This window comes from Aulonocara sp. 'chitande type north' Nkhata Bay, linkage group LG16, assembly GCF_057382095.1.
Source record: "Aulonocara sp. 'chitande type north' Nkhata Bay isolate Kocher_YH1m ecotype deep benthic linkage group LG16, A_spYH_male_GT1.1, whole genome shotgun sequence".
Taxonomy (NCBI): Eukaryota; Metazoa; Chordata; class Actinopteri; order Cichliformes; family Cichlidae; genus Aulonocara; species Aulonocara sp. 'chitande type north' Nkhata Bay.
The window spans coordinates 31,979,175-31,996,139 of NC_141359.1; the positions used below are offsets into that span (position 1 = coordinate 31,979,175).

General features: G+C 39.1%; 1 protein-coding gene across 1 annotated transcript; it reads right to left on the reverse strand.

Annotated features, from left to right (window-relative positions):
- Positions 1–1,043: 1,043 nt before the first annotated feature.
- gtpbp8 (GTP binding protein 8) lies at positions 1,044–14,678 on the reverse strand. Its single transcript, XM_086266344.1, has 8 exons — positions 14,531–14,678; positions 14,047–14,247; positions 13,102–13,255; positions 11,196–11,294; positions 9,346–9,476; positions 8,575–8,674; positions 6,091–6,209; positions 1,044–5,805 (listed from the first exon to the last, which is right to left on the reverse strand). The coding sequence occupies exons 2-8, from the start codon at positions 14,214–14,216 to the stop codon at positions 5,715–5,717; spliced, it is 864 nt and encodes a 287-aa protein (XP_086122470.1). The 5' UTR covers positions 14,217–14,247; positions 14,531–14,678; the 3' UTR covers positions 1,044–5,714.
- Between the last annotated feature and the right edge of the window lie 2,287 nt (positions 14,679–16,965).

The window sequence follows — 16,965 nt, forward strand, 5'->3', positions numbered from 1 at the left end:
ATTGTCATTCTGATCTTTGTCAAAATTAGTTCATTAGTTTCAGCTTTCTGATGAAAACAGATTGCGGACTCTGATATGATTCCCATTCTTAAACAGCTCCTTGTAATCAGTACTTCAGCAACATGTTGTGAGCATAGGATAACTCTTTTAAGTTATTTTGATGAGCTTTTGCAACACTTCTCTCTAAATTCAGACGTATGTTTTCCAAAGGACAAGATCACATCAGCAGCTAGAAGATGAGTCATTGAATAATTTCTTTAGAACAAGGGGGGGTCTCTAATGGGGTGATATTAGGAGAGAAGGTTTGATTCTTTTAGATTTTTTTTTAACAATATAACAAATTTTATTCACATGTTCAACAGTTATTGGTCTGTTCTTGCACCTTTTCTCACTGTGTCAGAGTAAAAGTAGGAACAGATAAAAACCTTCAGGAATAGAAACACAGCAATAAATTTAGACATTTTAAACCCCAACGATCTAAATTTGCAAAGCTGCCAAGCCTTGTAAAAGAGATTTCAATCTCAGTGGAACGTCCTGGTAAAATAAAGGTAAATGTAAGAGGGTATAACAGAGATCAAGGCATCATGAGTTTTCTTTTTTCAACCATGTAGATTTTTATTTTTAGTTAAGAGGTTTTTATTTTTTTTAATCAACAGAAAAAACAGGCCTGAGGTTAGGCCTATGCTTAAACTGGAAAACCTTTAAAATTTTTATGTCCAGGATTATCTTAATGGCTGCCAGTCTCACTGTTTTATGGTGTTGTATAATCACTTACTTGCTATATTAAAGTTTAGCCAAGTTCTGTGATGGATAGAATTCATTATAATGCATTCAACTCGTTATATAAGGTTCCTTTTTTATTATGTTTGAATTAACAGTGAATTCCTGACATTAACATTGTATATGTAGAAGTATTTCACAATTGTTGGCTATAGTTATGACATTGTCTTAGTCATAGTTTTATACTGGAAAGTGTTAAGGTTCAAAATATTGGGGATGGAGACAAGAGAAAAAACCACAATAACAACACTGGTCCGGCCGGGTTGAGTCAAACGATGATTTAATGATCACACACGTGGGAGATGGACACTGATGCAGACAGCCTCAAAATCTCAAAATGGTGGAGCATTGCTCAAACTTTTATAACCTCTGGTGCCTCCACCTTATCATAAAAAGCCTAAACATTCACATGCTCTCTCTCACACAGCGCCTAAGCTACGACCTTGGCTCCCTGTTTATCTGCTCCTGCTGAAATGGGGCAGAAAACTCCAGCACACTCTGTTCTCTTCTACTCAGACAAATTAGACAATAACCTTCTGCGAACAGTATTTCTTATAACTCAGCAATATAATGCATCATAAAACAATATCATTCATTCACAACAAGTCAGCAATTTAATGTAATGCAAATCAGTTTAACTAATGCAATAGTTATCAGCTTCTTCTAATTCAGGAGAATAATGCAAACTAAAACTACATAATAATTCACAATCTTTAATTAGGGGTATAACATGGCATAAAATAATATCATAATTTTACAATTCCCCCTGATGAGGTCATTAGAATAATGACCTCACAAACACCCTGTAACCCAGTGTGGCCGGGTTCATCTCTTCTCACTCCTGAGGTCCTTTGTCCCCCTGAGGGGCAAACCATATGTAAGATGACCTCTGTGTTTGCGCAAGTCAGGTGCAAGACAAACTATTACTACAAGGATAGCAGGTCCAGATGACACTCCCCTGTTCTCCCACAGCTTTATTTGGTGTTCCCTTATACCATTCAGACGTAGACTAGAACCTCTGTCCGAAGAGCTCTTAACCTTTATTCTATTGCTGCAGCTACCAGTGTCGTCCAGTTGGGTGATCCTCTGCTCTTAATTCTTCAACCTTAGGGGTTAGACAACCCTTCAGTCGTAACACAGATCAGGGGATTATTCTGCTCCGATTTCAAACAACGATCTGTGTATTCTCCAGAAAAAGGAACAGGAAGGTGTCCCCTTTTTGCCCAAGATGTCCAATGCCATCCTAGTATGGACTGTCAAAAGTGGCTTTAACGCTGACTGTTCTGACAATCCATTTTATAACGTTCCTGGTCAGATTTGCCAATCTCTGCACCAGAGTTTTAAACGTTTCGCCATTTTCATTAGGTTTTATCTTTTATTTAGTTTCGACTCCAGATTTTCAATTTTTTGCCAGTTGTAATTAGTTTTTACCAATTCTTTGCTAGTTTAGTCTAGTTTTTATTTTCTGAAAATCCTTAGTTTCAATTTAGTTCTATTTGTGTTTTGCAAAAGTTAAGTGTAACAAAATCTCAGTTCCATCATATCAGTCATGCTCTTCTAATTATCCTTGGGTGTTGAGACTAATAACTATTAACTCTTGCCGCACCGAGTGTTCCTAATTTTGGTTGAAGTCAATTGATAACCTTTTGAAGGCGATTGTTTCACACCTTTATTTAGATGTCCCAGTCCTGTTATCTCGGGATACATCACGCTGCCTTATCTGGGGTTAGCTATTTTCTTGGGATGCGAGTTAAGTGGGTGAGCTCTTCAACGAGGGGGAGCGTGCTCCCCCTGATGAGGTCTTCTAGGTAAGCTAGGTTAACCTTCTTGTGTGAGCTTTTCAAGTGCACTTTTAAGGTTTGTGGGATTTTTTGTTTTATAAATATCCCTCAAGACCCCCTGATGACCCAGTAATTCATTTTTGCGCACTGTAGTACACATTTAGTTTTTTGCTTGTAGCTCTCATACTCTACTTGCCACTCCTCTAAGTCCTGATGTTTCTTAGAGAGGACAACAGTACCTTTAAAATTATGTCACATGTGTGGGGGTGTGGCCTTGCCAATTGTTTTTCCCACCTTTTCAAAATGGCTGGCGTGCCCACAAGCACATTTTATGGAAGAGAGAAAGGTAAGCTTGATATTTACATTTAAAATGTTTTGTTAAACTCAGATTTTTATTTTATTCAAAAAATAAACATCTGGTAAATAATTTCAGGGGTCTTTAAGAATTAGGCTCATTTACTTTCACAGGGAACATGACTAATTTATTAATGTGTGCTCTACACATTGGGACTTTATATTTATATTTATTTCACTTTTTCCTAATACCCAACTTTTGACAAAGGCGGAGAGAATTCTTAACACAATTATTAAGGGAGATTCAAACATAGATTTTTCAAAATATGAGAGGGTCAGGACCCACTAAAAGCCACAGAGAAGATTATCGAGATGCAGTGGCAGATGTAATAGAGAAAGACACAGGGCCACCTGAAATCTGTCGTCCTATCTGGTGCAAAACCAACATGTAGTAGAATCTGGAATTTTGATTTTGAGTTAAAAATAAAATATGGGTAAAATGCAGAAATCTTTTCCAGTAAAGTAAAAAAATAAGTGTCGCAATTATAGTTGAATCCATAACACCTAATTGTTTCTACGAGATCACGTCGTTGCTGAGAGTTATCAGTGATCTCAATGTGTGAAAAGAACTCACAGTATCTGGGGTTTAAGCTCCTCTTGGCTGAGAATCCTGGGACAAACCTGTGAACAAGACCTGAATAATACCAGTAATGAAGACTTCTCTCCAAAGATCAATAAAAGGAAGCCCCAATCTGATGAGAGTCAAGCAAAATATGGTTCACTCCACTTGCCTGAAATGGTTAGCAGTCCAAGGCCTTTCAGTTGTAGAATGATTGGGTACAACAATGAAACAGATGTGAGATGAGGGAAGTGCCAAATGTTCCTTTGTGTCTCCAAATAAAATCAGTACTTCCTCAGATATCCTAAATAAATTGACTTTTGTGAAATAGAAAGTTCAGTGCCATCACTTATTCCTAAACCAATAGTTTACAGCTAGTGAAGTGTCAGTGACTTCTGGGTTGGTCCCTGATCTTCATCTTATGAGATTGTTATTTTAATAACACTTGATTCATTTAAAAGAAAAAAGAAAAAAAAAAGAAAAAAGAAAAAACGAAAATATTTTCTCCCTGTTTTTTCTTATTCTCTGGGTCTCAGGAGGACATTACGTCCCTCTCCACTACAAGACTCTTGTTATGTCTACAAAACAGTCATATTAAAATCATCCTCAATTCTATTCTGGCGCTGTCTCCCGACTTTTCCTGACCTGATTCTGCGCGTGGACGGAGCAGCAACACAGACGACTCGACTAACGTACTACCTTAATTTCACTATTGCAGGGCACGCACACATCAATGCAACCAAACACATTTTGCTATAAATCTAGTTAATTTTAGTTAGTTTTGTGAACATTCAGTACAGTTTTAGTTAGTATTTCTTTTTTTTGATTTTATTACCGTTAACGCAAATTCTTTCCACTTCTACTTTTCGTTATTTCATTTGTTGTCTTTAATAATAATAATCTCCTCTGCACCCTTGAATAAACACCATTAACATGATCAACCTTTTGCTGCTTGTTATTTCACCATGTTATTGAATCAAATACTTCATGCTTATGTGGTTTACGACATTATATGTATCTAAATCTCCACTTTGTGTCTAAATGTTTGAAGAATTTTTGAGGGTCAAATTTTGAGAATTTGACCATAGTGAAAGTTATGGCATTATCACCCCCTTTGGGGATTACCTGTTTCCAGTTTTGATGATATTCCAACTGTGACATGGCGTTCACTCAATATTTAACCAAAACGGTCATCTGTCCTTACGCAACCCAAAGCCTTCCCATGCAAAAGCCCATTCAAGGTGCAGCATGGAAACTCTAAGTCCCACCGTCAAACATTCGCCCCTTGTATCCGTCTACATGCCAACCTCATTAGACAACACTCTCTGGATAAGACAAAACATAATTTTTAAAAACAAACTGAATAAAAACACTTGCAGTACAGAGAAGTGGGATTGTAATGAGACATCTGGCAGCATCATGTAAGAATAAATGTAAAAAAAAAAATAATAATTTCATCAAAAAATAATCGCCTCCAATCTGACCCTGAGAATTCTGATATTCTGCATACAGCTTCAGTATATTTAATGAAGCTGTATGCAGAATATTACCCTTATACTATGATCATTTTCTGAGACGCAGACCCTCAGTAGGTGTGGGTGCAAATTTGTTTTTTAATTATTGTTTTTAGCATTTTTCAGCCCTAATAATTACATAAGTACTAGCGATATCCTCAGTAAATTTTCAGTAAATTCTCCTTCCCATTATTGAGCGTAACCAGTGGTTTGTACATTAGAAATAAACAGAGTTTACAGCAATCATGAAGGAAACTTGACAGTGATCCTACTACCTCCTAAATAGTGTTCCTGACTTGGTTAGATGATGTGAAGTTGGTTTTCATAACCATGGCAATAATTGTCATCATCTCTATATGTTTATTTTCATTAAGCCTAACAGTGGCTTTCCTCACTTGCACTGAGATTTCTTTCAACCTAATATTGATAGTTCCAATCTAAAGACACAAAACACAAATTCAGAGCAGTAAAGTGTCTGAAACTGGACTTGACAGTCTGTCAAACTAGAAAGTAAGAAGATAAGCAAACCAGAGAGTCTTTCACATTTTATTAGAAAATAAAAGCCTCTGAAGCAGTTTTTTGGATATCAGGTTTTGTTGTTGTTGTTGTTGTTGTTGTTGTTGTTGTTGTTGTTGTTGTTGTTGTTGTTGTTGTTGTTGTTGTTTTTAAAGAAATGTAGCAGAGAAGCCCGTTTGCCCCTCTCAGCGAGACCGAGTCGGCCTCTTTTCAGCTCTGTGACGTCTCCTTTAACCTGATGCTGCCTGTTACATGAGCGATGAAGCATCTCAGCAGGTAAATCCCCCCAAACTGGATTGAGCTGTTTCACAAAGAACACAAAAAGGGAGAAATATAGACATTTTATTATGCTGTGAAGTATTGTTATACTGTAAAACTATCAGCTTTCAGGCACTGAGTTTGAACAAAAACAATAATTAATGAAAACATATGTGTCAGAGTCAGGTTTAATATAACAATAGAAATCCAGGAAGTATCACTCAAGCTTCAAAGGAAGAAGACTCATTGAGGGCTCTGTTTATATTTTTTCATCACTAAGAAACCCACTGTGTGAGTCTTGGTCTGTGAGAGGAAGTGAGACAGTTACCTAATAAGAAACGGTTGAGGGAAGCAGCTCGTCGTCTCTGTCTTTACCACATCCTGAAGGTTCAGCAAATTTGTCAGCAGAGTGCCACTCCCACATTTGTCGATCTTTGTCACCACCATCTGAACAATAAAGTACAACTCTCAGAAAAGCGCACAGACAGGATGTCCCCGTGGCTCCCCCAAAAAGCCTTCAGTAAATCCAAAACTGCAAGAAGAATACTAACGGGGCTAAGAGTTGTGAAGAATCCGGCTCCATCATATTCTAAATACTTAATTGTGCCATATTATTCCACTTATCTCAGTCTGTCGGCCTACTTGACTTACATCGTTTCTAAAACTAAAATGGGAGACAAGGCCCTCTGCTGTGGAACCAGCTCCCAGTTTGGATTCAGGACACAGAAACAGTCTCTAATTTCTCTTCTTTTAAGATTAGGCTTCAAACTTTTCTTTGTGATCAAGGTTATAAATAAGTTATGAATCAGATGATCCTGATCCACTGATAACTTTTAAGCTAGTGCAGAAATGTTAGCACTGTCACCTCTCAACCAGAGGATCCTGGGTTAAAATCCAGCTTGTGGTCTCGGAGTGAAGTCTGACCAATGTCCCTGTGGTTTTTTTCTTTGGATGTAGACACCCTCACACAGGCCAAATGCATGCACGTTAGGTTAACCGGCACTTTTAAAGTGGCAAATTACAGTGCTTGGAATGGCACGAAAGCACGGTTAGAATAGTTTTTTATTCTAAACTGTATTGAGTGCCCAGTAAGACTGGAAAAGCACTATATAAATACTGGTACCTTACATGGACCCTCCCTTAGCAAGGATATGTTTCACTTTATGCTTGCTTCTATCATCCTGAACTAACAAAGCAGACTAGCTCTGACACCTGGTGGTCTCTTAAAAACACTGCACTCCCTGATCAGCATTTTAAAGGATTCACTTTGTTGTTGTTCTCCTGCAGTTCAAAGAAATGAACGAGGAACCCGGTGAGTCTAAAATGGGTGCAGCCTTGACTGTAAAAGCTGTACAGAAAATCTATCGGCAAGAGAACGTAGACCTCCTGCCACCTACTACCATGTGACACTCAATAAACTTCACTGACAAGTCTGTCCTTTGCCTTGTAAATCATTAAAAGAATCCGATCATTTGCAACCACTACTTCCATGTAATCATATTTAAAGTGTGTACACTCCCCATTTCTTTTTCAACTTCACAGAAATATCAGTTTTAAGTTTGAAACTGTCTTCGACTGTGCTGTCACAGCCTTAATGTGTTGCAGTGTTTAATCAGCTCAGAGCATGAATAATTGACCGCAGAGTGCGCAGCGAGCGGGGCTGCTTCATTTTAACGGCCAGTTTTTAAATAGCTGAGTGGGAACGTTCAGCATTAATTCAGTGTGGACATAATGATGAAGGACTGAGAAGAAGAATGAGCCACATGTAAGGCGGAGGGGGAGGCACTTCGATGCTTGTTTCCTCCTGGAGAACACGGCGGGTCTGGACCCACGCTGGAGTGGTGGCGCAGTGGCAGGATGGCTGCTGTGTTTGCTCAACCAATGTGATTTCTGTGCAGAGGAGTTTTTTTGTTTCCTGTTCTCATGCTGTCCTCCCATAGGAGTCCAGCATGAGTAGAGGTCTCTTTTTTTCCTCTTGTACTTTCCCATTGTAGTGTACATTTCAGTGGTTTTCTGTAATGTTACCGATCTCCGACCTGTATCCCCATGTGATGTCTGTGTTGTGTGTGTAAGGTCGGGGGCGGGTCCATTCCACTGCAGGGCAACCTGCATGTGGCGAATAAAGCTGATTGATTGGTTAGTGCTCAACAACTCCACCAAAGAGCACAAACCCAAAGAGACCCTCTTGATCGTGGCTCAAGAGTTGGGAGTTCGCCTTGTAATCGGAAGGTTGCCGGTTTGAGCCCCGGCCTGGACAGTCTCGGTCGTTGTGTCCTTGGGCAAGACACTTCACCCGTTGCCTACTGGTGGTGGTCAGAGGGCCCGGTGGCGCCAGTGTCCGGCAGCCTCGCCTCTGTCAGTGCGCCCCAGGTTGGCTGTGGCTACAATGTATCTTGCCATCACCAGTGTGTGAATGTGTGTGTGTGTATGGGTGGATGACTGGATGTGTAAAGTGCTTTGGGGTCCTTAGGGACTAGTAAAGCGCTATATAAATACAGGCCATTTACCATTTACTCCACAAAATATTCCACATGAAAGCTGATTAAGGGGCCCGGCCGGGCACAGCCCGAAGAGGAGACATGGGCCCATCCTCCCGCAGGAGGCGCCATAGGGGTCGGGTGCATTGTGTGCCGGCTTAGTCTGCTGCCCCTGCGACCCGGCCTCGGATGAAGTTGGATGGAAAGCTGATTAAATTTAGTTACTTTCAATCAACTAACCAGGCTTCACTTGTTCTACAAACCGCAAGATCTTAAAACCTTTTTTCGCACCAAATCATCCTGATTACAAAACGGAAATTAAGCCAGAGTCCTACCACATACGGACATCGGGTCTCCTCACACATCTCCAAGGCAATCAGGTCAGCCTTCTGCAGACCGACGCTGCCATCGACCAACAGGAAGGTCCTCACGAGGCTGAAAGAAGACATGTTACACAAGGTTTTTTAGTGAACACCAGGTTCGCACCAGGAAGACACGGTCGCTCACCATCAGAAAGACAGGAGCACAAACGCTGAGTGACATTTAAGCTCACCGCAAACCTAGATGTGTCACCTGAGACCTGGTGAACATCCATTTAGTTTTTATTAGTTTCAGTGTTAGTTTATACTTATTAGGAACTCCTAAATAAGCGGGAAGGATCAAATTAATATAAGAGACTGCATTTAAAAGCTTAAGACTACTAATGTTAAACATTTTCCTTTTTAAAATGTTGGTTGTCAACCACCTTTTAAGTTTTGTATATATTGTCTGTGAAAGTTCTCAGTCATCCAGGTCATAGTACTCTAAAGAGCTTGGAAAGAAAAGCGCTGATTTTTGTGAACATGTCTTTGTTGCCAAAAACATCACAACAGCAATGACCAATCACTACAAGGCAAACTAAACAGGCTTATATTAGCAGATAGCATTAGCCAAACTGGTTTTTCACTGCAATAAACAACTTTTCCTTACTTACCTCAACCCCTCAGGATAGTTTCATAGCATGATTTCTTTGGCTAACTGTCAGAGGCAATCCTCAGTATTGCTCCATCATAGACATCATGAATAAACAACACAAACAAGTCTTTCATCAGCTCTTCATCACTTACTTTTTCCGTGTGTAGAGGTAAGGCTCTACCATATCCACAAAATCTCTGGGTGCCTTGTGTCCATACCCTGGCATGTCCACGATGGTGAAGGCTTTGCCCACTCTGAAGAAGTTCATCTTCTTTGTGTGACCCTGAAGGTAAGACACAGGCAAAGCTTATGATGTCCAGATATTGATGAACTCAGTCATTGCAGCATCAGTGAGTGTGTTTCAACTTTGTAACATTAAATTACAATGTTTAGTTTTTATTAGTTTCAGTCTTTTTATTTATCACAAGGAGGAGCAGCATGTAAGAAGTTCCAGATGGGGAAAACATGCAAACATGTAGACATCATAGTCTCTATAATCAGGCTGATTATGTGTAAAATTAAAACCATTGATATTTTTTGTCTAGTTATTTTTTCCACTCTTACTTTGATTTTCAGATAAGTTTTAAATAACCAGAAAAAATCCTGATTCTTGCCGATTGTTTGCAACCCTCATAACGCAAACACAGAAATGGAAGTGAAAAGATGGAGTAGCATGTCAGTGCAGTGTGTGATCTGGGTACAAGCGAACTTGTAGAACTTTGGCAAACTCATCTGAGGATTTTTGATGTGGCTTCACAAAATTATCACGATCAAAACAACGCAACTGACGACAAAAAAAAAAAAAAAAATAATAATAATAATCACACAGTGTATGCCCAGTTTTATATACACCCTAAACAGATCGCCAGTCTGTTGCAGGGCTTAACACATAGAGACAGACAACCCTTTACACTAACATTCACACCTATGGGAAGTTTAGAGTTACCAATTAACCAATGCTCACTAACTGCATGTCTTTGGACTGTGGGAGGAAGCGGGAATACCTGGAAAGAACCAACACAAACACAGGGAGAGCATGCAAACTCCACAAAAAAAAAAATGATGATGACCATGATGGTGGAAATGAACTCAGGGCCTTTTTATTGTGAAGTTTCTATCTGCCAGTTTCTATCTTATTTTTATCCCTGTGGCAAATGTGCATCTTCTGAGCCAATCTCTTTGTAAAACAGTGACTTTTATTATTTTCTACATGTAACACATTTACAGAACACACACTGAATGGTCCCCACACCAACACAAATTCAATTAAAATGTGCACATCATATTACCAACACTTTCTATAGTGCAAAATTTATGTTTTTAACTTTTATGCTCAGTTTTGTCAAACTGAGAAGTATTTTTGATGATAGCAGGGTACTGAAAGTACATCAGTATCTTTTTAATACATTTTCAGTAAGATAACTAATGTTTGAGATGACTGATTTATAATAGAGGCAGATTAGAGTTTCCTGTCCAAGGTCCAAACTCATCACCTCCCGTTATGTCATGGCAGAGGGAATGATGGGAAATTTGCAGCTTAAATAGGCGTTAAACTGAGTGAGGCATACTCATGTGTACCACCTGAAGTAGTTCCCAGAATTTGCTCCATTTCTTAGATGCAGGTATAAAAAAATGTTATTTTTAGAAAATTTTTTTCTACAAGCTAACCCTCGTCTGTGTTTAAGTGAGTTGGTCAGAAATTCTTACATCTCCTCCCTCGCCGTAAGAAAGAAACTGAATATGCAAAGTGTAATTTGAAGTTTCCACTTCCAAAAAAGGTCATAATTTTAAGAGTATTTAAAAAAAAAAAGCCATCTAATAGTATAGAGCAGATCATTTTAAGTCATTTTCACAGCCAGAGCGGCCAAAGAACAACAGAAAATCAGCAACAATCAGGTGTGAATGTAAACACAGCATTTTATAAAAGAAATAACTGAGGTTTGTGTTTGTTCACCACTTTAAAGGGAAACAGTGTGTGGAGCTGGAGTGACGAGTTACTCACTGGAGTTTTAGAGACTCGGACTTCCACCTCAGGGGTGAGAGAAAACAGAGCTTTGATGAGAGACGACTTGCCCACGTTGCTCCTGCCGATAAAACACACCTGGAAAACACCAACAGGAAGTCAGCTGCAGATTTGTGTGCTGTAATTTACAGTTCTGCGATTTTTATCCTGGAATCTTTTTCCTGCTCCAGTTGCCACCATATCACCTTTAGCGCCATTTAGCCATGTGGCACACCTGCCAGGTGGACACTGTCATCGAGCTTTGAACGCTTCGCCTTCTGGAGAAGGCCGAGTGGTAACGGAACTTCTCTGTCCTGTTAACACTCGCTGCCAGAGCTTAACGTTCTTCTCCATGAGGTTATAAATCTGATGATTTATTAGCCATGTTCAGTTCTGCTTCATTATTCATGAGGATGAAGAGACATTAGGTTACATTTTTCATCCATTTAGGGTTGAGGAGGGACGAATAAGCTACTTAAAGTCCACATTCTCTTTCTTTACAGCCATTCTACCTGACCCAGAGTCAGGGAAATTATTCTGCACAAGTGTTTTGCGTTAAACCTCAAGTGACCACTGAAATAACTGAGTAAAGTGATCATATTTTACACAAGAATCCTTTTTTAAATGGTTGTTTGTGCTCCTCATACCTACAACATTTACTTTATCATTCAGTTGTGGTTTTGAGTCACTTTTCTGCAAGGAAGAGTAATCCAACCCGACTCATCTTCTGAGCTGATTTCATTGTCACTTTGAGGCAAAATTTCCACCTCAAACCTTTTCCAGCAAGAAATGTTGCTACCCTCACTCTGTTAGCAAAGAGGCTTTGTCCAGTAAATGTGGCTTACTTTGTGAAAGTGCTTTGAGTGCCCAGTAAGAGTAGAAAAATGGCAATTATAAACCAGAAAGGAAACAATTATATTGTAGTGACAAGAAATGGAAAATTATAGTCAAAGCATCAACATGTTTCAAAGAAGACATGTTGTCATGACAAATGCATGGGGGGAAAAAGCCCACTTTTATCATTAAATATATCATTAAGAGCAAACAGAAATATGCGTAACCCTTCCCTTTGTAATCCACTTTGATCAAGTATTTACCTATTAAACAAACCTGCAATGTACTGTTGGGTAATTATCACCTTACATTAACTATTAATGACAGGCTAAAGAAATTCATGATGGACGCAGCTAAACTGGCATCACTGATTGATTTGTGAACTCCCGTTGATCTCAGCACTGCAGTCCTCAATATCTTGTTTCTGTGGCGTCATATTTAAACAAGAGGAACAAATGCTATGTTTTCAGCTAATGCTGCATCCACAGATACCTGCTAATTAGTGCTCAGTAACATCTAAACAAAATCACTCACCAAAACTGGAGCTCAGACTTTTTGGATGGTCTGTTAGTGAAATGAAGTGCACAACACCCATATTATTGGTCAGAACTATGGAATTAAAATGCTCCAAAACGCTCCAAGAGCACAAATGTGGTCCAGAGGTCCAGTTCAGAGACTCTATTTAGCAGTTAAGAGTCAGCTGAGCGTCTGTGAAAGTTAGTGTATCATGATAGTATCAAGATATGGATTTTGAGCTTGTCTGTCTCACTGTGGCAATGGTAACATATACAGATTGGCATTATCCAGCTTTGTAGATCGATATAGATATAGGCCATAGACTGTATATAAGAGATGGAGGTCACTAGCAACTAAGACCATGGTCTCATTAGAAAAGTGTTTTATGAGGTCACAGATTCAGTGAGTAGGCGTATTCTCTCACGACCTTCTTTTTAAAAGCTGAGGAGTTGCCTCCTGCTGGCCATTAGAAAGAATGCATGTTTACGGCACTCCCAACACCAGAAGTTATGTCCATGATTTATGTACAATGTTTTGAGCAATGCTGTCCTCTGACCTCTGGCTGTTTGAGATCGGGTGCGTGCTCCATCCTTTCTGCAGAGATATAGTAATCGATCTTATGAGACGGTGAAGAGTGGAAGAGCTTCTCTGCCTCAATCATGTCCTCCAAAGTGGGATCAAAAAGCTGGAACTGTGTCCGGTCCACAGACCTGAAAATACAAATATGGTTCAATTTCATTAGAAAATGTCTGTATCAACAGCTACATGCTACAGATTGAAACAGAAGCCACTGGCAAACTCATTTATATTTTTTAAACGGTAAAAATAGTTCCTCCAAATCTTTTACAATAAAAACCTTACTAAAAATGAAGTCTGTCAAAATGATACCAATGAGGTGCCTCATTAGTTAGAAATATGCTGCAGTGTAATATTATATAATAAGATAAAGTTATTCATGTGCAGTTATTTACAGGCTTGTACCCATTATCTATTACCTACACCTACATTATGTTTGTGTAATTAAAGTAAAGAACTGACACGTTACCCTCCGATTTTTGGAGGCTTGCACTCTCAGAGTGCTTTTTATTGCTTTATTATTTATCATTGTCTTACATTCAGGTATTTTTATTTAATTAAAGTGAGTTCACATGTATTGCTGCCTTGATTGTCTTTGTTTTCATTTTGATTCATGAAAACTTTCACACAGATTTAGTTTCATCTGTACATTTTTCCATAACTTACACATACATAAATATTTTAAATTAAATTAGTTGTGAGAACAGTGGCATAATTTCTGTTTTATTTGTCGTAATGTTTAATTTTTTTGTGTCTTACATGTTTCTGTGAAGCATTTTGTGCTACTCGTTGCAATGGGTGCTGTACAAATAAACTTGATGATGTTATCTTTCACAGTTATCAGTGCAACTCCAGCAGATGATGCCAGCTCACGTTCACAAAATCTCCACTACTGATGACTAAGAACCAGCCCTGTTTTACGCACCTGTGCAGGTAAGCCTCCAGCTCGCTGAAGGGGTACAGCAAACTTCGCAACTTCTTCGGGGTAAGTGATGTGACCTTCTGCACCGAGGCCAGTTTATGGATCCTCTGCCCAGTGGCACAGCTGACAGCAACCCCAGGCCGGAGCCGCAGGAGCTGCCGGACAGGAAGCATGTTACCCCGCTGATTTCAGATCAGTCAGACCCTGAGAGGAGATGCACACGCGGAGGTCACCTGACAGTTTCGCACAGGTACAGTCCCCCCTGAACTACAGCAGCATAAAAAACCTCCCCACTTCCACTTCTGTAGTTTAAGTGTGGAACACAGTCACTCACTCTTCATGTTTCATAAAACAGTAAATTAGAAAACGTCCGAGCAGATTCTGCGGCTCGTCTTGTTCTCTGCGAGCTTTTCTGATCATATTTAATGGGGGGCAGGGGGAATAAAAGCGTCCAAAGTGACTCCATTCATTTCCTTATATTACTTACCCGAACACCTCCACCTTCACGGCTTCATGCGATCAGAGAGCAGCGGAGTTTCTTTGAAAATGAACCTTTAAGCCGCGTCCATCGCTTCTGTTTACACACCGTCCTCCATGTTGCGTGCACCGGTCAAATGCATCCGAATGAAACAGCTCAACAACAGTTCCGCGACACAAGTTTAAAATTCCGATTTTCCCCAACGATAGAAACTTTACCGATATACTTTTTTAAAGTCCCAATCAACAACAAAACAAAACAATCGAACAACCATTTTTTAAATATCCTGTTATTCTGTTTTATTTCTCACAGAATGAGATGTTTCACTTCATGCAGAACGCTTTGTTGTAATACATTGAAGTTTGTACTTTTTGTGTAGGCTGCTTAATCTATATTTTTACTTGTTGATTCTTTTTTTAATTTCATTTTATTTTTAGTTAGGGATTCACTAATTGTTATCCATCATTACAAATTAATTTCAGTGGTTGTTTATGTAGTCTAACATAGGATGAGCAACTCTCCTATTTTTTTTGCACTTGTTGACTTGTAAAAGCCTATATGACATTTTTTTTTATTTCACCATTCATTAACTGTACAGAGAAGGCATCGTTTAAATATGGTAAATTTTTCTTTAAGCAAACAGTATTTTTAAAGTTCTTCATGACTGGGCCAAGTGTCCTCTTTTTTGGAAATCAAAATACGGTCACCCTAGTATAACATCATGAAACTAAAACCATTTTTGTTCATACTAAACATATGTAAACCAACACTGCTTGGTTTACAGGAACAAATTATTAAGACTGTAAAATATTTGGATTTAACAGAAAGTCAAAGTTTATAGAAGGTCCCCAGATCTCTGCAAATGTTATTTTTATTTCTCCTTCAATTCTATTCTGTTCTGATGAAGTAGATAGAAACAGATGATAAAAAGCAGTCTCTAGTTCTTGTTTGTGTGTGTATTATTTTATTTTAGCTTAGTTTGGATTGAAGAAGCTTAAAGACAAACAAATTTTAGAAATTTTACCATCATTCAATGATTTTTATTTTTTATTCTTTTAGTCTATTTATTTATTTATTGTTCAACCCAGTTCAGTTTTGAATTTTGTTCTGTTAAAGTGAATTTATACAAAATGTTGCTTCATTTAAATGTGCCTAGTTTTTATTTTTATTGTGGTTAATTTTCACACTGTTTTTCAGTTTTCACTCCAGGATGTCCTTCATAACCTGTCATAAAAATTTAAATGTAGTTCCTGGTTTATGATTTCAGTTTATTGTGTGTTATCTGTTCTTTGTACAGCTTTTTATATCACTGGCTTTGATAAGTGCTACACAGATAAACTTTATAATTATTATCATCATACATGGCACAGCATATGATGATAATCTGTGTTTCCTTTTGAAATGCTGCTGTGATCTGTAACAGCCCAGTTTACACTCTAAATCCCGCTGATGATACCAGCTCCCATTCAGAAAACCTGCACGAGGAAAAAGGAGGAGGGAGTAATCCCAGCCCTGTTTTCTGTAACTGAGACATTTGTGAACAGACGCTGGCAGCTGGCCCATCAAGCTGCCCATCATCCTGTTTCCCATGAAAATGTCATGTTATGAAACATTTTTCCATGTGGTTTAAATGAGCAACGCTGAAATGAGTCTGATGATTCCATCTCCATCCCCGTGCTGTTCTAACGTCACTCTGCTTATTAAAAGGTGATTTATGAGCGTGAATCCTCGCTCAGATTTCCTCACGCTGATGCACAGAAACATTCCTGGTACAGCTCGAGCTGTCTCATACATCCTCCCTCACCCTCTCACTGAGGATTACTCAGGATTAGAAATCTGACGTTTAGGCCGAGCACGCCAGAGAAATGTCTCTATAAATTTGCCTATAGGAGGTGGCAGTGATAAGAGCGACTCCAGCCTCGCTCCCCCCACAGCATTCTTCTTCTCTGAGACTCCCGAAAGGAAATGGACTTTCATGTGGAAATGGTGGCAATAGAGCAGTTCTCCTCCTTCCTGTAATACTCTCATATTCACCCAGCTTTGACCGATGGTTTGTAAAGCAGACTTTTATTTCAAGAAGGAAACGTTGGGCACATTTTGGGGCTCTCATCTATACCTTCACTCGCCACACGGTGGCAGCGCAGACTGCTGAAAGCACTCATCCACATATGTTAAACATCCATCCTGCTGCTCCATCTGCTTTTATGATTCATAGTATGTTCACTGAACACATTAATTCACAGTCACCGGCTTACAGCCCTCACATCCCCCCGTGCTTCAGTCTTTTATGTGCTAATACCTGCAGCTTTTTCATTACCTCCCATTTAAGAAAATATATGCTGGGAATCCAGCTGCATTAAGTGTCTGATCAAAGTAGAAGATGGAACTGGTTGGTTCTTCCTTTACTGTGTCTGGCACACGGAGAAGGAAGTGGAGCCCAGTTT